Source organism: Pelophylax lessonae, assembly GCF_965119305.1.
Source record: "Pelophylax lessonae genome assembly, chromosome: 4".
In the NCBI taxonomy this organism is placed as follows: domain Eukaryota; kingdom Metazoa; phylum Chordata; class Amphibia; order Anura; family Ranidae; genus Pelophylax; species Pelophylax lessonae.
The window spans coordinates 193,119,543-193,143,439 of NC_138771.1; the positions used below are offsets into that span (position 1 = coordinate 193,119,543).

At 45.2% G+C, this 23,897-nt stretch overlaps 1 protein-coding gene across 3 annotated transcripts in view; it reads left to right on the plus strand.

Annotated features, from left to right (window-relative positions):
• Positions 1 to 23,897, plus strand: part of PUS7 (pseudouridine synthase 7) — a 238,722-nt gene that overhangs the window by 111,343 nt on the left and 103,482 nt on the right. For 2 of the 3 annotated variants that reach the window (XM_082254435.1, XM_082254433.1), the window contains exons 6-8: positions 16,380 to 16,397; positions 16,666 to 16,777; positions 16,891 to 16,968. In XM_082254435.1, coding sequence (XP_082110561.1) covers positions 16,380 to 16,397; positions 16,666 to 16,777; positions 16,891 to 16,968 — 208 coding nt within the window. The remainder of the gene's footprint in view (positions 1 to 16,379; positions 16,398 to 16,665; positions 16,778 to 16,890; positions 16,969 to 23,897) is intronic. The other variant, XM_082254434.1, reaches the window with a different exon arrangement.

Below are 23,897 nucleotides of genomic sequence, written 5' to 3' on the forward strand. Positions count from 1 at the left end.
CCCTCCCAATCTGTGTAATTAGAACACCATATGTGTGGGGTGGATTTGTTCAAAATAGAATGATTCTAGGGACGTTATTTGAGGAAAGACTGGTGGATCTTTTTGGTCTAATGTAAAAAAATAAAAATTGGTTTGATGAAATCCAGTTGTGGGAACGTTAAGTATTTAGTGGTGGGACCAGCTTTGTAATGGACAGTGAACAGTCCTGTTGAAAACTACGAAACTGAGTCCTCTCTGGAAACTCAAGCTATTGTTTGAGGGTCAATTCCGGGGCCAAAGGCGCGGGATTGTCTAAAATTAGTGTAAGGGGACCAGGGTGGTCTGCTATTAAAAACCTATCAAAGGAGGCAAGAGAGTTGAACGAAAAAAAAAAAAAATCTGCCAGCTGTGCTATTGTGTTCTGACAGTATGACAGTAAAGTGTGGTGTGCATTTGAATTCAGCCACCTTTACTCTGATACCCCTAACTAAACTCTAGTGGAACCAATTGCCTTTAGAAGTCACCTAATTAAAAGTCAGGGAATCCCACTCCTTGTTTAGTCTTGGTGAAAACAGAATTTCTCTTTCGTTAATCAAGGGACACAGGAGTCCATAAATCATAACTAACGGGTTACTCCAGGAGTAGGACTAGGCAGAACAAAAAACACCTGACTATGCCCAGGGTCGTCCTCAGCCGGTATATAACCCCCCTCTCTGCTCTAAGTAATCCGTTTTAATCGGTCTAGTTTGAAGTAAGGTCCTAGGCTCCTGACTGGGATCTCTGGCCCTAGCAATTTCTCCTTCCTTACATCTTTTTTGTTTTTTCTCCGGAGATCTAAAATCAACTGCCGGGCTAAACGGCGGGCTGAATAATCTAGATCCAGTAGTCCTCCTAGCCCAGCCAGCGAGTGCTGCAGTTAGGCGCTAGGTCAGCTGGGACATAGTCTCACGGACAGAGGCTGCCCACGAGTTAAACATTTCGCAGGGTCGCATACGACCAGGCTTGGGTCTGAGTCATAGCAATCTCTTGGCCGACAGCTCCCCTACTTCGGTGGCGGGGAGTTATGTCTGGATCCTTACCCGCACCATGGAAGGGTAAGTATAGTTACTCCCCTCCCCTTTTGGTGGTTTTCTTTGGGGTGGACGCGGGTAACCTCCAGGGACAATTGGAGCTGCCTGCAGGTTTCTTTCTCCCATCTTTAAATCCTTCACTGAGCTGGACTTCCCCACTCCCATATCCCCCTGTCTGGACCTAGAGTCTTGTGGTGTGCCAGGGCAGAGAATACAGCATAGGCCCCTGGGTCTTCCCTGCTGTCCCCACTCTTTAAGGGTCCTGAGATAGTATGTGTCCCGCCCTGGTTGTCTGGAGGAATCCCAGTGTAGGTGACCCCCTAAGTGCATGCTCTGCTGTTTGCAGTGTGGTTATAGTGCAGGCGGGTCCCAGTGATGAAACCAGTGCAGAGTGCATAGCAGAGTCTCCCCTAAAGGTGTGTCCTACCTTTGGGGGGGGGGGGTCCCCTTGCGCAAGTTGCAGCTGGTGCAGGAAAGATCCTGGCATCATGCTTCAGGGTTTGTAGCTGACGGTGGCCATTTTCCCTTAGTCTGGCTGGTCTCCGGTTGGCGGCCATGTTTGTGTAGTGGGATGATGTCACGGGGGCCATTTTCCCTTAGTCTGAGGGGAGATGCTGGAAACAATTGAAGCATCATGGGGATGCCGAAGCTCCTCCTCTTCCTCTTTCTCCTCAGTTTCCTCTTCCTGTGCCCAGGACATATGAACAGGAATAGCGTCCAAGATGATGCTGGGTTCCAATTCTCAGCACTCCTCCGGTCGGTAGGGTGAGTCTTTGGGGGTCCCTGTTATCTCTTTCTGCTGATAGGTACCCTGAGCCTTGAGGGGATCCTTTAGTGGTACCAAAAGATTGTTTATTGTACTGCAAGGGCTTCCTTTTCTTATGGAGACTCAGGGACACATCTCCCCCACTGACCCCGCTCATGAAGGTGGCAGGTCCCTCTGATCCCCAGCTTCCCATGGTTGCACTGACAGCGGTCCTGCAGTCCTTGGTGTCCCGGTTAAAGGCCCAGGAGGATGGGTCCCCCGCCTTCCCCTGCTCAGGCTCTCCCATCTGATTCTGAGCCTAAAGCCGCCGTGAACGTGGCCCGTCCAGAGGGATTTATTATCACACCTCCTGATCCATCCAATAGTGAGGATGATTCCTCCATGGTCGCAGCAGCGAATGAAAAAGCGATGGTAGACGTTCTTATCACTGCAGTGTGTGAGACTTTAAAAATGAAGGATGTGGCTGTTTAGTTTGGTCTGCACAATTCGCATCATACTCCAAAGGTGTTTCCTTATGTGCCTTATTTTTACAGGTTTTTTCTGTAAGGAATGGGAACAATCAAAATTACCCTTTGTGGTCCCCAAACATTTTGCTGTACATTACTCTTTTGAGGAGTCACTTTTAAAAAAGAGGGTTAGTCCACCAGTGGTGGACCCTCTTGTTTCCAGGTTGAATAAATCAACCATGATCCCAGTTGAGGAATCCCTGTCCTTTAAGGACCCGGCTGACAAAGTGGAGGCTGTGGCACAGCATGTTTACTATGGCTGGTTTGGCATTGCGGCCAGTCTTTGCCTCAGCCCTGATGTCTCAGACCCTAATTGAATGGGCCAAGCTTTTGCGCCAGGCCAGGGGGGGGGGGGGTGAGCAGGTCCCCGCTGCTTATGTTGATTTAGCGGACCAGTTGGTCCATGGGCTGCAGTTGATTTGTGATGCAGCTTTGGATACAGCTCCTGTGCTGTCCAAACTCTGTTTCAGCGGTGGTGATTAGGTGCGTGCTGTGGCTTAAGAATTGGTCCGCAGACCAAGCCTCTAAGAAAGCACCCATCTGATCTGCCCTTTCAAAGCGATCACTTGTTTGGGGCTACCCTGGATGGCATTAAGGGTATCAAGGGAGGGAAAAGTACCTTCCTGCCACAGTCAAGGAAAGGTAAGGAGCGGGCAGGGGCCCTCCTCAGCCCATGGAAAATTATTTTGTGCTTCTGGGACGGAGAACAAGGGAAATAGATCTTTTAAATCTTCCGCAGGGGAGGTTCCAAGCAGCCTGGGTCTGATAAGCCTAGAGCTAGCTTCCCCGGACCAGCAGACAACACTCCATCATGAAGGTTTGCCCTCACCCATTATTGGGGTGGGGGGGCATCTTCGCTGGTTTCCGGCCCGTGAACTTCTTTGGTGAGGGTCAAGGAGATGCGCAAAATGTTTCTTTTGGGGGTACCCTGAAAGGGGGACAAAATTTGTTCTTTTCAGGTTTTTAAGGTCCTGAGTCTCCTTGTGCATATTTAATCCCTGCAAAGGTTTAGGTGATGTCTGAACTACCTAAGGACCCCCCTGTCCCTGTACAGGGAATTAATTTACCTGGGTCTGATTCAGTTTCTGACCAGGGTGGTCCTTCCTCTGCACAAACTTCAGGACCACAGGCCGTGATTCACCGGCTGCTGTCACACAGATCGTTCTCTCTCCCATTTTGCATACAGGTTCTGAGTCTGGTGGTATCCACCTTTAAGACAGTTCTGTTTGCACAGTCCTACATGTAGCTCCTTTAGCAGGTTCGGCTCCACAGAAAGATGACAAAGTTCGTGACGAGGTCACGGGGTCCTCTGACAGATGCCGCAAGGCGTAAGGCCTGTATCATCCTTGGCTAAGGCTTCCTCCGCAGTTCCTGTGAGGAATCAAGAGCGAGGATCTTTCAATCATCCTGGTGGCTGTAAATGTCCCTTGTTGTCCCAAGGGCTGATCTACTATCCTGCTTTACAGTTGCTGGTTTAATGGCTTAGCTATTGAAAGCCAGGTACTGAGGGATAGAGGTCTGTCTTGATCAGTGATCCCCCTACTATGGCGAAGGCGAGGAAGTCGTCTTCCAACAAGATATACCATCATACGGGGAAAGCGTACATTTCTTGGTGTGAGTCGATTGGCGCTCATCCTCGATCCTTTTCTGTGGCTCGGATCTTAACCGTTCTTCAAGAGGGCGTTGATCAGAAGTTGGCCTTGAGTGCCCTCTAGGGCCAGGTGTCTGCCCTGGCAATCTTATTTCAGCAACCCCCTAGCCACTCATTAGTTCGTACCTTCATTCAGGGGGTTTGACTTGTGCCTCCACCGGTACACTCTCTTGCCGCAATGAGATTTAAATTTAGTATTTTCAGTTCTCCTGAAACCTCCATTTGAGAATATTCGGGAGATTCCCTTGCCTATGTTATCCCGGAAGATGACATTCTTGGTGATTATTACCTCGGCCCGCAGGGTATCTGACTCGGCTGCATTATCCTTTCGCAGTCCCTATTTAGTGGTCCATAGATATAAAGTGGTTCTTCATCCCTGTCTATCATTCCTGCCCAAAGTTGTCTCTGACATTTCATTTGAATAAGGACATTGTGTTGCGTCCTTGTGTCCCAAGCTGGCTCATCCCAAGGAATTTGCTTTGCATACCTTGGATATGGTTTGTGCGATTCGGGTGGATCTGGCAGCTACTTTTCGGAGGTTAGACTCGCTTTTTGTGGTTACGGGCGAACCAAGAAAAGGGCTGGCCGCTTCTTCGGCTACCATCTCCAGATGGGTCAGACACACGGGGACTCAGGCCTATTCCATTAACCACTTTACCACCGGAGGATTTTGCTGTCTTGCGTCCAGGCCACTTTTTGAGATTCGGCACTGTGCGACTTTTAACTGACAATTGCGCGGACGTGCAACGCCGTACCCAAACTAAATTTACCCCTTTTTTTTCCCCACAAACAGAGCTTTCTTTTGGTGGTATTTGATCACCTGTGCAATTTTTACTTTTTGCGCTATTTGCGCTATAAACAAAAAAAAGCGTACATTTTGAAAAAATAACAATATTTTTCAAATTTTTTTATATGAAATTCCCCCCCCCCCCCAAAAAAAATGTAAAAATAGAATTTTTTTTTAAATTTTTGGCCAATTTGTTTTCTGCTACCTATGTTTGGTAAAAAAAAACTCGCAATAAGCGTATTTTGATTGGTTTGCGCAAGAGTTATTGTGTTTTACTAACTAAGGGAAAGATTTATGTCATTTTTGTTTTTTTTGTTTTTTTTTTTTTTTTAACGAGTAATGGCGGCGATCTGAATTTTTTTTTTTTTTTTTTTTTTTTTTTTTGCGGGACTGCGACATTGCGGCGGACAGATCGGACCCCTGACTGACATTTTGACACTTTTGGGGGTACCAGTGACATTACTACAGTAATCAGTGCTATAAATATGCACTGTTACTGTAAAAATGACACTGGCAGGGAAGGGGTTAATTTTATTGGCGAGGGAGGGGTTAATGTATGCCTGGTGCTTACTAACGTGTGTGGGGGGAGGTGACTGAGTGACACAGGGACAGATCGCAGGTTCAGCTATGCTGAACCCTGCAATCTGTCACTGTCTGTCACTTAGGAGATCCGCCCGCTTTGTTTACACAAGCGGGCGGATCTCCAAACTCAATTCCCAGACGATCGGGGAAGAGCAGCGATGATCACCGCCGCTCCTCCCCTGGCCCGACTCCCGCTGTGACTGAAAACAGCGGGAGCGAGCCTCCGGCGGCGCGCGGGAGCCAACCACAAGGGGAGGTGTCCAGCGACGTAGGTCTACGTCGCTGGACGGGAACGAGCCACTGTGCCGCAGTAGAGGCACAGTGACTGGTCTTAAAGTGGTTAAAGGTCAGGTTCCAACTTTCCCCGTCACGGCACATTCTACTTGGGCGCTGAGTGCTTCAAGTTTGCAAGGCGGCCAATTAGTCGTCGGTGCATATCTTTACGAAATTCTGTAAGGTAGATACTTTGACATCTGCGGATGCTTCTTTTGGCCGCAAAGTTTTGCAGGCTGCTGTTTTAAAGAGGAAGTAAATCCTCTGCAAAAAAATTAGATAAAAACCTGTAATGACAAAGGCATAATGAGTTATGCATCGCATACTAGCTCATTATGAAATACTTACCTTAAAACGAAGCCCCCGCTGTGCCGCCGGTTCAGTGACAGTACGGCCGACATGTTCGGCCATCCTGCTTCCTGGTTCGCGTTCTCCGGCCGTCTGTCCGGAGGCGCGATTACAACACTCCCGCGCAGGACCCGCCGTTCACGGCACAGGGTGCTGAAGGAACGGCATGGGTGGCCATTCCTTCAGAGCGCAATGCGCCGATGACATCATCGGATGCATTAAAAGTAAATATCTCCTTAACGGTGCAAGTTTAGGAGATATTTACAGCACCTATAGGTAAGCCTTAATATAGGCTTACCTATAGGTAAATGTCAACAAAGTGTGTTTACAACTACTTTATGAGGGGCTGTCCCCTCTTGAGGGGTGTTTTTTCTTTAAACCTTTTTATTTTTCAGGACGGGGCTCCTATGACCTGGTTAAAGGCTCTTATGTTTAGCCTTGGGTTATTTTCCCCACCCCTCATTTTCCTTTTGGCACTGCTTTTGGACGTCCCACTAGTTATGATTTATGGAGCACTGAACCAAAGAGAAAATGGGATTTTTGTACTTGCTGTAAAATCAATTTCTCTGAGTTTGACGGACACAGCACCCTACCCTTTATGGAGTTCTGCTACTTCTAATACTGCCTGCTACCAAACTGATAACCTAGAGCAGAGAGGGGGATTATATACCTGCTGAGGGCTGCCCATGGGTGTAGCCAGGTGCTTTTTGTTCTGCCTAGTCCTACTCCTGGAGGAGGCAATATGACCCACTAGTTATGATTTTCTTGAGCGCTGTATCCATCAAACTCAGCGAAATGTATTTTACGGTAAGTACAAAAATCCCATTATTTTAGTCTGGGTTTCTTTTTCACCTCAAACTAATTCTACAGTTCGCTAGCCGTGTTGAGTAAAGAAGCATTTAGAGTAATAACAGGAACCATATTTAAAGGTATAGAGAATGGTATAAGTATATCCATTTTAAGGGTATTTATTCCCCCCGAACTGGGATCATTTTCTAGATTTCCACTGTAATAGGTCCTGTAGTATTTGGCCTAGGAGTGTGTAATAGTAAGTTGATATGAGGATGTGAGGGTGGAAGAAATACACATCCCCAAGTAGGTTATATGGTTTTGCTTTAGTTTGATGAGAAAAAACTTTTGTTGTAGTTGGACTTTCCATCTGTAGAAGGGAGATAAATGTTAAAGATTTCAAAATCAAGTGTTAAGCTTGAAATGGCTAAGTTCACCAAAGTGCTTATCTTTGTCTTGTTCAATCAACAGTTTGTCTAGGTCTAAGGAATTAATCCCTTCCTCATGATCATTCTCATTCACTAGTTTGACAGATTCATTGAAAGCCCCAAGCTCCCATCTGTTTTGCTTCTTCCATAAGATTAGTGAAGTTTTGAAACTCTCCCACCTTTTTTGTTGGGTTTGACTCGAAGAATGAGAATACATGCAGATATATAGTATTTAGGTCCTCAGAGAGTGGTTAACGTCTCAACATAGGTAAAAATTTAGGCTTAAAGAATACAGTGCCATTTTTCAGATAAGATAATATATGTATAGTGTGTGTGTGTATATTCGGGCTAAAACAACTAATCGATTATGAAAATAGTTGTCTTCTATTTTCATAATTGATTAGTTGCTCAGCTGATTAGTTGGCCTGCATACAGAATGCATTATTTGTTGACCTATCAGGAAATAAAGTGAAGCACAAATACAGCTCAGTACATTGTCCATACATGTCAGTAAACCCCTGAGAACTTGTGAATGTGTGAGGAGCAATGCCTCATGGGACATGTAGTCCTGGGCAGGAAGTGAGGTGTTCTAAAGGCAGAAGTTTTTTTTTTTTACCTTGCTATAAGTGGAACTCTATACTATAATTTGCAGCTTGCTATTGGGGCATTCTAAAGGCAAGAGGACCCAGAAGCATGGGTGGGGGACCACAGAAGAGGAGAATTAGGGCTGCTCTGTGCAAAACCATTACACACAGCAGGTATGTATAACATGTTTGTTGTTTTAAAAGACATCCCTTTAACCGCTTGCTGACCGCCGCAAGTAGATATACTGCGGTGGTCAGCCCCTCACAGGCAAAGTGACGTGTATATATACGTCACTAGCCTGTGAGGCTCTGGGGAGCGAGCGCGCTCCGCCGGCGGCGTGCTCCCGCGCGGTCACGGACCCCCCCGCGCGTGTGACCGGCGGACCCGATGTCCGCCGGTCACTCTGCGATCGTCGGGGGAGAGGGAGAAAGGCAGGCAGCTTGTGTAAACAAGCTGCCTGTCATTCTCCCCTGTGTAGAAACACTGATCATACGGTTCTATGTAGGACCGTTGATCAGTGTTCCTACAGCTCAAGCCACAGCCAATCAGTTAGAATCACGCCCCTAGGGACACACACAGCCCCTCCCTCTCAAATAAAGTTAACCCCTTCACTGCCAGTGTAATTTTACAGTAACAGTGCATATATATAGCACTGATTACTGTGGAAATGTCACTGGTAACCCCAAAAGTGTCAAAAATGTCAGTCAAGGGTCCGATCTGTCCGCCCCAATGTCGCAGTACCGCAAAAAAAATCGCAGATTGCCGCCATTACGCGTTAAAAAAAAACAAAAATGACAATCTTTCCCTTTGTTAGTAAACGCGATAACTTTTGCGCAAACCAATCAAAATACGCTTTTTGCGATTTTTATTTTTACCAAACATATGTAGCATAAAACAAATTGGCCGAAAATGTTAAAAAAATTAGATTTTTACTTTTTTTTTGGGGGGGGGAATTTCATATAAAAGTGAAATAGTTATTTTTGCAAAATTGACGCTCTTTTTTTTGTTTATAGCGCATGATCAAAAAATCGCACAGGTGATCAAATACCACCAAAAGAAAGCTCTGTTTGTGGGAAAAAAGGACGTCAAATTCGTTTAGGTACAGCGTCGCACGACCGCGCAATTGTCCGTTAAAGTCACGCAGTGCCGAATCACAAAATACCCCCTGGTCTTTTAGCAGCCAAATCCTCCGGGGCTTAAGGCTACATTCACACCTGAGCGTAGCGTTTTTCGCGTGTTTTTTACCGCGATTTTACCGCGATTTTTGCGGCGTTTTTTACCGCGATCTTACCGCGATTTTTGTGCAGGCGTTTTTAGATTGAATAGAGATCAATGGAAAACGCCTGTAATCTGCCCAAAAAGAAGCTCATGTACTTTTTTGAGCGTTGGGCGTTTTGTATACAGCGTCAAAACGCTCAGATGTGAACAGGGGCCATTGAAATGAATAGGATTTGTCTTGTTGGGCGTTTTGAGAGCTGATCCTAGAGCAGAAAAACGCCACAAAACGCCTAGATGTGAACGGAGCCTAAGTGGTTAAAGACTCTGTACAGGGAATATCGGCATCTGAACCCAGGGAAGGTGGAGGCTGATAGACTGGAGATAATATAAGGCATTACAATTACATTTAAAGTCAACTTTTACCAGTATTTGTGCCATAGATTTAAGATGATTATATCCATGGAAAAAAATATAAAGTCTCAGCTTTTAGTACCACTTTATTAAAAAAGGTTTAGATCTCCCTTCTGCCCTTTATATAGCTTCATGTCTGACTCCTATTTAAAATGCCCATATATCCTACTTATGGGTGTATTTATTATTTCATATATATATATATATAAACTTTCCCTGTTTCACAGTATTAATGAACCCCTTATAATAGCGATTATCTGCTCTTTTTGTACTATTAAGGGCTAATTTTAGTTTTATTAACCCCATTATGACAGATGATACAAAAAAGGGCATGTTGGTGCTACTAAACATCTTAGGCCTGGTTCACACCGATTTGTTTTTTGCTGCTTTTTGCAGAAACGCACTAAAATTCATTTAACATGGTTTCCTATTGGACATGGTCACATCTATGCTTTTCTCAGCCGCTGCTTATTTGGAAAGGGTGAAGGACTTTTTTCAAAGCAAAATTGTGCTTTTTTGGTTCAATACACTTAAATATATAAGCTGCAGAAAAGCATGTAGCGCGTTTGTGCCGCTATTTTTTGATTTTTGGCCAAAAAAAAGCATGAAGAATGCAAAAACAAAAAATCAGAACCTACTCTTGCAACAGTTCAAATTTTGTACTTTCCTAAACTTTTTAGTCCTGGCAATATTAAAGGAAAATATGTACATAATCTATTAATTCCCCTTCTAGTTACTGGATTGGAGTTACAAAAAAAAAGAAATTAGACTCCAATTGCTTTATGCTTGTTTTAGGTTTGAGATTTAAAGAGTAACTCTACTTTCATGAGGAAAACAAGTAGAAAATTAATAAAATATAGCGCATAAAATTGCTACACAAGCCTTATTGTAATTAAAAGTTGATTGAAATTACCTTTTCATTTTCAATCTGTTGCTCTAAAGTTCAATACAATATGGAAACCTGGAGGCGTTCTGTACACAGTTTGTGTGCGTAATGCCCTTTTAGAACTTTCCTACTTGTGTGATTGGCTTACTGATTTTTCTCCGAAGTCTGCACTAAGATGCAAGTCAAGATTTTAGGCATCCTCTTCAGCAAAGATTTCATTTTTGGCAAGATACTCCAGAAATGGCCAGCCAACTAGAATGTTAAGAAGAAAATGAAGAATGGTTGGCTCTTTCTCTCAGTACACATTTTCTTTTCTTAAAGAGATTAGGCACTTACTAACACATTTCTTTTATCCATTTTTTTTTTATTTATCTTTTTTTTTTATCCTGGAAATAGGAACTTAAATCCTTTATAATACTTTTTTTAAAGAATTGTTGAAATTAGACAGATGCCTCCTGTATTGTGCTGTATAATAAAGCTGGATGTGGATATTGTTAACGCTGTCATCAAAATTTGGCCCACCAGCAGACAAGCAAAACACAGTACTTGGCAATTGAACCCTCTGGACTTTTCTACGTCTGTGTTGTGGCCTAGAAATCAATGGGTGTATTTGGGTTTTTCGCTATTTGTTTTACAAAACATGCTTATGCCACCTTTTGGCTGCTCTGGGTGTTCCTTCCGAATTGCTATGTATTTGTCTCACTTTAATAAAAAAGCATTTTGCAACCACCACCATGTTTTACCTTGAGAATAGTGTTCTCAGGGTCATGAACATTGACTTCTGGCACACAGTTCTGCAAAAAGTTCAGTTTAGATTTTATCAGACCATAGGAGGCTTTTCACTTGTTTTCTACTATTCTCACATGCCTCTTGACCTGTTCCAAACTGGATTTATTCATATTTTTCCAGCAGTGCAGGTTGGGTGGGGTTATAACAGTCCCTAACCACAAGCGTTGGTGTTATTACTGCAACTGATGCCAGTCATGCGGGTTTTTGTGGTTGCCAATCCAATGGATTTTTATTATTGCAGTCACAGCCATCAATGCTTGGGGTTATCATAATGGCCACTGACTCCAACTTTCTCTTCATTCCATTGCAAATAATGTAGCGGGACCAAAATATTCTAGATGTTAAGGTGCATTACAGCCCATTCATTTTTGAAATACATACCGACGGAATCAACCCACGGAACGCAGTACTATTGTGCGGGCCTTTGGAGTGTCAGGCTGCACTATAGGCCCTCCTATATTTGTCATGTTGGCCACCACTGGTGTATATCGCTGACGTTATATCCAAGGTAAATGTATTATATTCTTAGTTGAAACACTACCCGTACAAACCATTCCTGATATGGATGAATACATGGACAACAACACTGTAGGTACACCAAAAGATGTTAATAGGTAGGTAAAGACAGTTACATACCAAAAGTAACTTTGTTTTTTTTTTTTTGTTAGGTACACCTGTGGTTGGAGTATGGGCGTTAAATTATTTGCATGTTCCTAATAAGGAAAAATGTTTTAACACATTACCTCATTGACCTCTGTAACTATAGGCACTTTGGAGAAAATCTTTTTTCAAAGGTCACTACAGAGACAATGGAATTGTAGTTACACTCTCATTTTCTGTGTAGCATGCAATGGCAGCCAGCCTTCCAGAAATAAGCTCCAGCTGTAGAAGTCAGTGATGGCTTGTTTTAAAAATCTTTTATGACTTTTAAGGAATATGTAAATATTTTAAAGTCCATAGTCTGACTACTAATGCACTTTTAGAAGTGTTACTCAATTTTGACTCTGAGTTTTAGTAAGTTTTGTAAAAGCTTGTCCTGTTGCACATCTGTTACATTTGTCCTGCTATTGCTTAGTACCTGCAATCAGCAAGGCCCTAGGAATGAATGACATGACTTCTGCATGCCTAAAGCATGACATGTTTTGCATGCAATCAAGTAGTGATGCATTTCCTCTGAAATTCCATCAGTGTTTCTCATTGAATAAATCATCCCTAAAAAGCTGTAGAAGTATTGCATTGTGCTATGCATGTCTTCTAAGCTATGTATATGTACTAACTTACAATGACCGCTTGGCTCGTTATTTTTTTTTACTGTAGATCATTTTTCACAGGAATATAAAACACATTAGTACATTTAGTTATATTTTACAATTAAGTGATGAGATTTACTAGACTAACATTCAGACGATTAATACTTGTACCAATTTCTTTGTAGCTGTATAGAGTATATTTCCTAGAAATGGTCAAGATGACAGAAAAAGTATTGACTAAAGGCATAGAATGGAAGTAGATTAAAATACCAGTCAGGTTTTATTGCTGTCCGCGTCCCTATAAGGGAGACTCACCCTCTCTGTTACAGTTATTGAAATTAAAAGAAAATCTCAAATTTATCTTTCATTCATTGACGGACACAGCTCCAGATCATCTTGACCTTTGGGTTTATGCTGCCCCCTACAAGAGTAGGACACTAGGCGGAATAAAATTTGACTACGTCTATAGGGCAGTCCTTGGGGGTATACTCCCACTACCTACTATAGGTCTTCAGTTTTTTTTCTGCCTAGTCAGGAGTAGGGACCTAGTTCCTCGCTGGGATCTCTGGTCCTAGCATTTTTTCCATTTTTAAACTGAATTTTTTTCTTCTTTTATTATTGTCTGTTCCTGTGAGAACTACAGTCAACTGCCTGACTGGGCGACTAAATGGATATCCTAGATCCTTACGGTCTTCCCAGTTTGGCCAGCGAGCGAGACTCTACCTTAGCTCTGCGCTACCTTAGCTCTGCGCTATGTTGGCCGTGACATAACCCCACTGGACGGGGGCTGGCTGGCGAGTTAAACACCTCGCGAGGACGCATAGCCCTGGTCACGGCCTGAGTCGCAGCGTGCCTCTGGTCCGCAGCACCCCCATTCCAAGATGGTGCAGTGGTCTGTCAGGAGTGGTGACCGCCGGTCCAAAAGTGTGGTGAGTAGTGTCTTCCCTCCCTTCTGGTGTTTTTTTCTTGTAGTTTCCCATTGCTATCTAACGGCAGCCATGTTTTTGAAGCCTATGGAATGGTGAATGGGCAGTGGGCCTCTAGTGGTAGTTCCTGTACTTCCTCTTTCTCTTTGATTACTGCACGGCATGCAGCCTGGCTCTCTGGCTCTGCATCTGAGGAGGGGTTGGCAAGTCCAGTGGGTTCTAAATGGCGCCTTCTTTCTGCTGTAGGTATTTGGTGCCCTGGGCCTTGTGGCGCCTCTGGTGCAGCAGTGGTGGATATTTACCAGCAATTTTTTTTCACTTTTTAGTGGCGGTCCCCAGATTACCCATAGAGTCCCTGGATCATGTGTCACCACCTGTCCCCCTCTGAGGCTGCGGGGTCCCAGCCTGCTTTGTCTGTTTTGACGGCCGTCCTGCAGTCACTGGTGTCCAAAGTAGATAAGGCCCTCCAAAATAGGACGAGCAGAAAGCGTCCTCCCCCTTCTCCTGCATCCTCTGTTTCCTCAGAATCTGAGGGTGATTTGGCTGTCACGGACACCAGTCTCTACTGGGTCTGCGTCCACGAACCCTGAATGCTCTTATAGTGAGAATGATGCCTCTTCCACTGCAGCCGCGCATAAAAAAAGTGCTAGTGGATGCGCCGATATATGTATCAGTGTGGGAAACGTTTAAATTGGAGGACGCAGCTACTGCTGCATCCGTTGCATCAGTGCAATTTGGTACCCACAGAGGCTCCAAAGTGGCAAAGGCATTTCCCTTTCCTGCCTATTTTGAAACAATGCCGCAAGTCAGTGGGGTTCGCCTAAACGCACTGTCGGGGTCCCTAAACGTTTTGCTAGAAGGTATCTTCTTTGTTAAAGAAACTGACAGTACCACCTGTGGTGGACTGGCAGGTTTCCAGGTTGAATAAAGCCACCCTTGTCCCATGGAGGACTCTCCGTCCTCTAGGGACCCTTTTGACAAGATGACCCTTTTGACAAGATAGCTGAATCTCTGGTCCGATACCTTTTTACCATGGTTGCTTACATTCTGCGCCCATTTTTTGCAATGACCTTGGTTTCCCATACCTTTACAGAATGGGCTAAGCTCCTGCGCCAGGATTGGGAAGTGGGACAGTCTCCTCTTGACCTGGTGGATCAGTTGGTCCAGGAGTTGCTGTATATCTGTGATGCCTCTCTGGAAGCGGCCACCTTAGCTTGTAGGGTGTCCGTGACAGCGGTGACTCTTCGCCAAATGATATGGCTGAAATACTGGTCTGCAGACCAGGCTTCTAAGAAAGTATTAACTGATCTCCCTTTTTGAGGAAACCGCTTGTTCGGAGCTTCCATGGAAGAGATCATTAAGGGTCATACTGGAGGCAAGTACTCCACAGACAACCAGGAGCAAAGAGTCTTGTCGCCCTTTCTTCTCGGTCCATAAGTGGTCCTTTCGTCCCTAGGAATCTAAGGACCAGGGATCAAAATCTGCCCGTAACCCCGTAGGGCAGGGGTTCTCAACTCCGGGACTCAGGACCCACCAACAGGCCAAGTTTGCAAGATAACTAATTTCAGAAGAACTGAATTTCTTCAGTTACAAAACTGAGATCCTATAGCACAAAGTGGGAGTATACCCCCAGGGACTGCCCTATAGGCATAGTCAAACTTTTTTTTCCTTCTAGTGTCCTCCTGTAGGGGGTAGCATAAACCCAATGGTCAAGAGGATCTGGAGTTGTGTCCGTCAATGAACATCAGAGAAAAGGATTTTATGGTAAGACAAAAATCCAGTTTTTTAGGTTGTCCCCAGAACTGTAATATAGGGGAAATTTTCCAATGAGGACCCGAAATCCCGTATATGGGGACACAAATGGCAAAAAGAACAGATAGGGGTTATAAACCTCCTTGCTCTGTACACATTAAGTGATTATCTAAAGCAAGCCATATTAAAATAAAGGAGAAGGAAAGACTTGGTCGGTTTAACCAATCTGATTTATTTCCTTTTGACAATAGTGGAAAATTACACCTAGAGCCTGATGGTTACCATGACAACATATATATTTTGAGCATTATTAGCCACTGTCAAGTATGTTTTGCTAATGTGCACTCTTGACTTGCTTTGCATCAGTGTCTTGACGGAACCTCTTTGTTACTAAATACAGTGTTGATACAAGGATGCACTCATTTAAAAACATAGCTTACGTTTCAGAAATGTTAAATATTGGTTTGTTCATTTGATTTTTCTTTTAATGATTATTCTCTCTTAGGCTTCATTTACATGGACAGTGGGGGGGTGAGAAAAATGCCAGTTTTTGCCGCTCCCCCAACCGTCTACCCTTAAGCTGCAGTGGGCAGTGGAGGGAGTATAGTGATAGTGTTTACATGCTGCGGTCACGATGCTTTGCTTCACTTCTGCTGCAAAGTTTACCCTGACATGTAGTTATCACCACTAATTAAAGCAAATGGGGAAATGCTGCAAACACCCCACATTTATCTGAAAAAAAATGGGTTAAAACAGGCGGTGAGCAGGTGTTGCTTTGCTTCCTCACTGCCTAATGAGTAGCCTCTGAAGCGCGATCCAAACGTGGATCAGGCTATGTCTGTTTTACTTTTTTACTTGCACTTCTCTATTGTGCCTTTATATCCTGTACACTATGCTTTAAAAACTCTTAAAAATTCAATAAATTATTTGTGAAACAAATGCCGATCGGGCTTCAGAGGAAAGGGAGATTTAGCCACATGTCTAAATCAAACCCTTAATATTTGGTTATATGAAGATGGCTAGTCTTCTAGATATAAAATAGTTGAATGGTTTCTTCATATTAATAGATTCAATAGAAAATGTTTTCTGTATCATGTAAATTTTATGAAGATGTGTGCTACTTGACCTAGGACATGTAATGTTGTCATGTTTTTTGACGTGTGTGTAAATACATGTGAAAAGGGTCCATTTTCTCAGCCGTTTACTGCTTCTAAGTTCATTGCAACTTGCCACGCATTTGCTGGATGCCATTGTACCCTAAGGAATGGAATGACCATGCAGTCATATTTATCTTTGCATGTCCAACTCTTGACACCTGTAAAAAGAACAATATAGAAATTAAACATGACTTTCTTGTGCTCTTTATGCTATACACTTGGACAGAGGTCAAAACAACTTCAGGTAAGCAAAGCTGGCATTTCACAAATGAAAAAGAAGGGGAATGCCAAACATACACTTAAACTGGTAATGTACAAGCAACACTAATGTTTACAATGCACCAGTATTACACAATACTTGGCCTGTTTACCTGAAATTTGTATTTGTTTATTGCTTTAATTTTATTTATTTTTTTTATTTAACTGTACTTAACATTCTGTTTTGGAAGGCCAATTCTAACTTTTTAATTTTACTCGTACTAATTATCTTTATTTTGAAATCTCTTTTCAAGATCCACGTAAACATTCATGGCCAAAATCTCGTGGTGGCTATTGCCATTTTGTGCTTTATAAAGAAAATAAGGACACAATGGATGCTATTAACGTGCTCTCCAAGTTTTTAAGGTCAGTTAATAAGATATTGGCTAAACCTTTTAAGATTCCCCCCCCCCCTCCCCCAGATAAAATCTTTAGTAAAAGTCTTCCTACTTTTACTTTTACTTTTTCAATTTTTATAGAGTTAAGCCGAATATATTTTCCTATATGGGGACCAAAGATAAAAGAGCTATCACTGTTCAGACAATTGCTGTTCTCAAGTAAGTACCACAAGCATTTCAGATGTAAGAAATATGACCCACCAGTCACTCTGCAATATCATCCCCATTCTCCACCACAAAAGTAGTGTATGTATATCTTTATTACAGGGACACTCTTTTTTTTATGCCTGCAACACTCTTCTTTATGACTGCATGTATTTACCTATGTTATTTTCTAAGATTTTTTTTTTTTTTGTTAAACAGAATTCAGCAGGTAACATTTGATGAATCTATGCTTTTGCCCATACAGTAAAGCACAAGTTCACTGTGATGGAGACTTTCACAGACCTATATACTTAAAGGAGAAGTATAGCCAAAGCTTGAGTCCATGCATTTATGGTTTATGATCTTTTGGGTTCCATGAGCACCTGTTTTTAAAGTGTTAAACCAAGTGCCTCAAATAACAGCAAAAACCAGACTGAACTGGGGTGCCACAGGGAAATAATAGCCTCACCGTCTCACCCCTTCAAAAAAAGGGGAGGGGGTGTGGGGTTCCCAATAAATAGTTACCTGTAACAAAAGAAATGGTAGCAAGAAAGCTAGCAAAAGATTGGGAAGGAAACCCAAGCGGTATAGGCTAAAAAATGAATATCTTTATTGAAAAAATATATACAAAATGTAACACATCTATCTGCAATAAGTCACAACAAGGACATGTACTGACTCCTCAGAGCCAGTCCAGGCTTTGAAAAGATCCCAACAATCTGGTCGAAATCCATCCAGATGCCTGGACCGGCAGCTGGCTCAGCCTCTCGGCATGCAGCTGAGAACCTGAGTCAGCTGCTCCCACACACTGCACAGTGGAGGGGCAGAGCAGATAGCTGGTGACCGATAGTCACAAGCTCTCTTTAGGCTAAAGACCAAGAACTGAGTGATCAACTGTGTTTGATCGCTCAGTTCCCTGTCTTAGAGGCGGCCGGGGACAGCTGCAGCTGGGATCTGTGCTGCAGCCATCTAGGGGAGTATGACTGTTTGTTTTTTTATGTTTTATTTTTTAAGCGATACTTCGCTTTTAATTTACTTTTGCTTCCCCACAACTCCATTCAACAGGCTAAAGTGAAGGAAAAGCCCTGTGTAAGCTACAACTCAGAGGACTTAGACAAGGCTCTAAGTTTTCCTTGTGATGGCGAAGTTTCATGTTCCTCCTTATCTGGAAGTACTGAACAGAGCAGTGATAGAGTAAAGGAAAGTATAGGTGCATCTCCTAAATTAGAATATCAAAAGGTAATTTATTTCAGTAATTCAATTCAAAAAGTGAAACTCGTATTTCTTATTGATGGACACAGTTCCTGATGCATATCAGTAGGGTTATACTGCACCCTGCAGGAGTAGGACACTAGACAGAAAAAAAAGTTCTGGCTACGCCTATGGGCGGTCGCAAAGAGTACACCCTCTCTCTTCCTGCATAGGATGTCCGTTTTAATCTGTCTACTCAGGAGTAAGGACCTAGTTTCCCTGCTGGGATCTCTGGTCCTGTCAAATTTTTTTTTCTAGGTTTTTTTTTTTTTAGATGGCTTTTCTCCGGATTTTTTTTCTGTGAGATCTATAAGCAACTGTGCCGAATCTGGGCGACGGGCTGGATGTATAGATCCAGTGGTGACCCCAGCTCTGGGCTGGGTCGGCCGCGACATAGTCCCACTGGACGGGGACTGGCCCTGCGAGTTATAACATCTCGCCAGGTCGCATACGGCCGGGTCTAGGCCTGAGTCGCAGCGGCCCTATTTGGCCGACATCTCCCCCCACTTCGGCGAGGAGGGGTCCTGTCAGGAGATGGCGCCCGCCTGTGTTCCTGGTATGGTGAGTAAATGTTCCCCCTTTTCCCCTGGGGGATTTTGGGGTGGACATGGGCCCCTCCCTGGGACGGTTGGACCCTCACAATCCCGGATTCCCCTCTGGTCTGTCACGCACCCCCTCTATTACCTGCCCACCCACGCTGGGGGCTGTTGGGCCTACTCCCTGGAGCTGGGACCGCATCTCCAGGCCCAATTGGGGGGTCGGGGGGTGCGGCAGACGAACGATCGCGGGGAGGTGTCTTGGCCTGTACCTCCAGGGCCCACCTGCTGATCGATCCCACTGTGGAGTCTGTGGGGTCCCCCGGATGGTCCTTGTTTGCTCTGCAGACCGCCATTTTCTTGTAGCCATGTTCTGAGGAGATCGGCGGCCCTCTTGGTACACCCGGCATGGCCATTTTGCGGTGGTTTCTTCTGCTAGGAATCTGTATGGGAGTTCCTGGAGGAGTTGTTCTGTGGGTGGAGCCCCTCCCTATAACCTGGGCAGTTTCTCAGTACATTTCCTTTTGGATCAAGCTTGCTACTGACACGTGCAGATGTTTTGGGGCCTTCTGCTGTATCTTGGTGCAGTGAGTCTGAGGGTCTCTTTCTCTCTCTGCTGGGGGTCTCTAGCGCAATTGCGTGAACTTCGGGGGACTCTGCAGTGCAGGACTTTAAAAAAAAAAAAAAAATTCTGTCACTTAGCTTTTTGCTGATGGATTCTCCTGGTGTAACATGGACCCTACAGATCATGTGTCCCTACCTGACCCTCTTGGGGAGGCCGCAGGGCACTCCGAATCCCAGCTGTCTACCGATGCAATTTCGGTGGTCCCGGAAGCGTTTGTGTCCCGGGTGGAGGTGGTTTTTAAAGGGCGAGGTGCCAAGCAAGCCCTCCACCTACCCCTGCCTCATCTGATGCCTCAGGTTCTTAATCTGACTCAGCCACCGCAGACACGGTGTCTCCCTGCTGGGTCCCTGTCTCCTCTGACAGTGAGGATGACATTTCTATCTCCGCTGCCATGCAAGATAAGGTGCTGGTGGACGCACTTGTTTTTCTTTGTGTGAGACCCTGAAAATGGAGGACGCAGCTGTGGCGTGAACGTTTAGCATTCACAAGCCATCCATAGCGGCAAAGGTTTTTTCCTTTCCCGTGTTTTTTGACAACATGCTCAATAGAGAATGGGACTGCACAAAGCGTTCCCCTGGGGTGCCTAAGTGGATTGCTAGACACTATCCTTTTGAGGAGTCCCTTATAAAGAAGTGGACTGTGACACCTACGGTGGACCCTCCGGTCTCGAGACTGACTAAGGCTTCCCTTATCCCAGTGGAGGGTTCCCCGTCTTTTAAGGATCCAGTGGATAGGAAGGCGGAGGCTGGGGCCCGCAATATGTACTCCCTTGCGGGGTCTGCACTGAGACCGGTGTTTACAGTGGCCCTTGTCACGCACACATTGACTGAATGGGCTAAGTTACTACGCCGTGATCTGGAGGGGAAACCAGTTCCCCCTAACTTCGAGGAGCTGTTGGATCAGCTGGTTCATGTTCTGCAATTTGTTTGCGATGCCGCGCTGGACACTGCTGCCATATTGGGATGACTGTTGGTTTCGGCAGTGGTCCTTCGGCACATACTTTTGCTGAAGTGCTGGTATGTGGATCAGACTTCAAAGAAGGCCTTGACTGATCTACCTCTTCAAGGAGATCGCCTGTTTGGAACTACCCTGGATGACATCATTAAGGGTCTCACAGGGGGGGGAAGAGTAACTTTCTTCCACAGGCTAACAAGGGTAAGGACCCTCGTGGCAGACGGGTCCCTCCTCCGCACACAGTTTTTTCGCTCCTTAGGGTCAGTCGATAAGACAAAGTCCTTCAAGACTCCCTCGGGCGGGTCCAAGCGACCCTGGTCTGGCTAACCAAGAGCTCCTCGGTCTAAGGTTGCGCTCTCAGCTGTATCTGGGGTGGGGGGACCTCTTTGCCTGTTCCCGGCCCTGTGGCTTTCCCGGATACTAGACAAATGGGTTCAAGAGGTCATACAGTCCTGTTACAAGAATGAGTTTTGATCAGTACCTCCGGTAAGGTTTTTCCCTTCCAATGTGCGACTGTCCTCAGATCGCTTGCTGGCACTCCCTGGGGCAGTTCAGGACCTGGTGCAACAGGGGGTAATAGTTCCGGTTCCGTGTGTGGAACGTTTTCAGGGTTTTTATTCAAACCTGTTCACGGTTCCAAGGAAGGAAAACAAGGTGTGTCCAATCTGGATCTGAAAGCACTAAATTGCTTTGTGCGAGTTCAGGCCTCCATAGACATCAAAGATGCCTACCTTCACATCCCAATCTGTGCAGGACACCAACGGTTTCTCCGTTTTGCCGTGGGAGAGGATCACTATCCATTTGTGGCGTTGCCCTTTGGTCTCGCCTCTGCTCCTCGGGTCTTGACAGTGTTGGCGCTGTTGCGGAAGTGAGGGCTATAGGTCCTGTGTTACCTGGATGATCTGCTTCTCCGTGCAGAGTCTCCTATTGTGCTGGAAACAAATTTGGCTATCATGAGAACTCTGGAGGAGTTTGGTGGATTCTGAACCTTCAGAAGTCGTCCTTGTTCCCTTCCATGAGACTGGATTACCTCGGCCTGACTTTGGACTCATCCTCAGCCAGGGTATTTCTTCCTCAGGAAAAACTCCAAGACTTCCAGACTGCGGTTCAACTGTTGCTGACCAGCAAATGGTCATCCCTTCGCACCTACATGAGTTCTGGTACTGATGGTGGTGTCCTTCTGGGCGGTCCCCTTCGCTCAATTTCACACGAGGATCCTCCAGAAGGAAATCTTTCTCAATTAGAACAAGAATCCAAATTGCCTGGACGTTTAGCTCTAGCTGAGCCAGGCAGCCAAAGAGTCCCTGATCTGGTGGCTTCGGTCCCCGATGCTCAAGCAAGGGAAATCCTTCCTCCCTATATATTGGACAATTGTCACCACTGATGCAAGTCTGTCCGAATGGGGGGGCAGTTCTCGGCAGGTTGTATGATCAAGGAGTCTGGTCCCTGGAAGAATCCAGGTTTACCGATCACTGTTCTGCAGCTGAGAGTGATCCGGCTTTGCCTAGTCCACTGGACCGAGTACCTGCAGGGTTGTCCAGTGCGCATTCAATTGGACAATGCCACGGCCGTGGCTTATGTCAATCACCAAAAGTTCCCTTGCGGCCTTGGAATTGGGGGGCATCCTTCATTGGGTGGAACGCTTTGTTCCCGCTCCCTCCACTGTTCACATTCCAGGAGTGGAAAATTGGCAGGTGGATTACCTCAGTCACCAAGCCTTGGATGCGGGAGGAATGGTCCCTCCAGATGTAGATCTGTTGGCGTCTCGCGTCAACAGAAAAATAGACTTTTGTGGCCCGCTTCGGGACCCTCTGGCGGCAACACAGACGCGCTGGTGGCCTGCGGGGGTCAGTATCAGCTGATGTATGCCTTTCCTCCTCTCAAATTGCTGCCATGACTTCTTCGCAGGATCAAGGCGGAAGGGATTCCTGTCTTTCTTGTGGCTCCAGACTGGTCTTGCTGAGCTTGGTACACCGACCTGGTCAGACTAGTCGCAGACGCTCCTTGGAGACTTCCTCTCAGGGAGCATCTACTGTCTCCAAGGCCAATCTTCCATCCTGCTTTACAGTCGCTGGCTTTGACGGCTTGGCTGTTGAAAGTAAGGTGCTGAAGGACGGGTTTGTCTGCTTCAGTGATTTCCACTCTGCTTAAAGCGAGGAAAGGGACTTCTAGGAATATCATTGTATGTGGAAGTCGTGTATTGCGTGGTATGAGTGTCTCCTTAGGGCTTCCCCTCGCTCTTACTCAGTGGCTCGGATCTTGGCTTTCCTTCCACAGGGAGTTGATCAAAAGCTGGCCTTGAGTACTATCAAGGGTCAGGTCTTGACTTTGGCAGTTTTCTTCCAAAGACCATTGGCCACCCAATCCCTGGTGCGTAACTTCATCCAAGGGGTGCGACCCTTGGTATCTCCGGTGCGACTTCTGTTGTCACCTTAGGACCTAAATTTGATGCTGTCGGTTCTCCAGAAACCTCCCTTTGAAAGTATCGGGAGATTCCCCTGCGTACCTTATCCCAGAAGGTGGCCTTTTTGGTAGCTATCCCTTCTGCACGCAGGGTGTCGGAACCGGCGGCATTGTCCTGTCCTGTCTTTTTACCTTGTGGTTCACAAGCATAAAGTGGTACTTCGTCCGGATCCTTCCTTCCGAAGGTAGTTTCCAGTTTTCACTTAAATGAGGACATTGTGTTGCCCTCTGTGTGTCCTATGCCAAAAAACATCCTAAGGAGTTTGCAGTCTGGATGTGGTTCGGGCGATCGGGGTGTACTTGGCGACTACTGAGTCTTTTCAAAAGTCAGATTCGCTCTTTGTTCTCACGGATGGTCCAAAGAAAGTGCCTCCTGCGTCTGCTGCGACTATTTATAGATGGATCAGACAGACAGTTGTGTAGGCTTATTCCATTAAGGGTCAGGTTCCAACTTTCCCTGTTAAGGCGCATTCTCCTCTTAGTGCTTCATGGGCTTTTTGCCATCAGGTGTCTGTGCTTCAGGTTTGCAATGCGGCTACCTGGTCGTCTGTTCACACCTTTCCCATATATATATATATATATATATATATATATATATATATATATATATATATATAATATATTCTAAGGTGGCTGTGCTGGCATCTGTGGATGTCTCTTTCGGCCGCAAAGTTTTGTAAGGCTGCTGTTTAGGCTGTTTTTCAGGTTGACCTCCTCTTTTTGATGAGTCCTATGTTGCCTGGTTGGCTATGTTTAGTCTTGGGGACTTGTTTTTGTCTGCTGTTCCCACTCCTCATTTTATCACACTGCTTTGGGACGTCCCTACTGATATATGCATCAGGAACTGCGTCCGTCAATGAACGATAGAGAAAACTGGATTTTTTTCTTAAGTTTGACGGACGCAGTATCCGCCCCCCTCTATTTTGAGTTGGGTTGGTATTACTTCTCTGACACTGCTTTGATACAAAACTGACATCCTATGCAGGAAGAGAGGGTGTACCCTCTGGGACTGCCCATAGGCATAGCCAGAACTTTTTTTCTGTCTAGTGTCTTACTCCTGTAAGGGGCAGTATAACCCTACTGATATGCATCAGGGACTGCGTCCGTCAATGAAC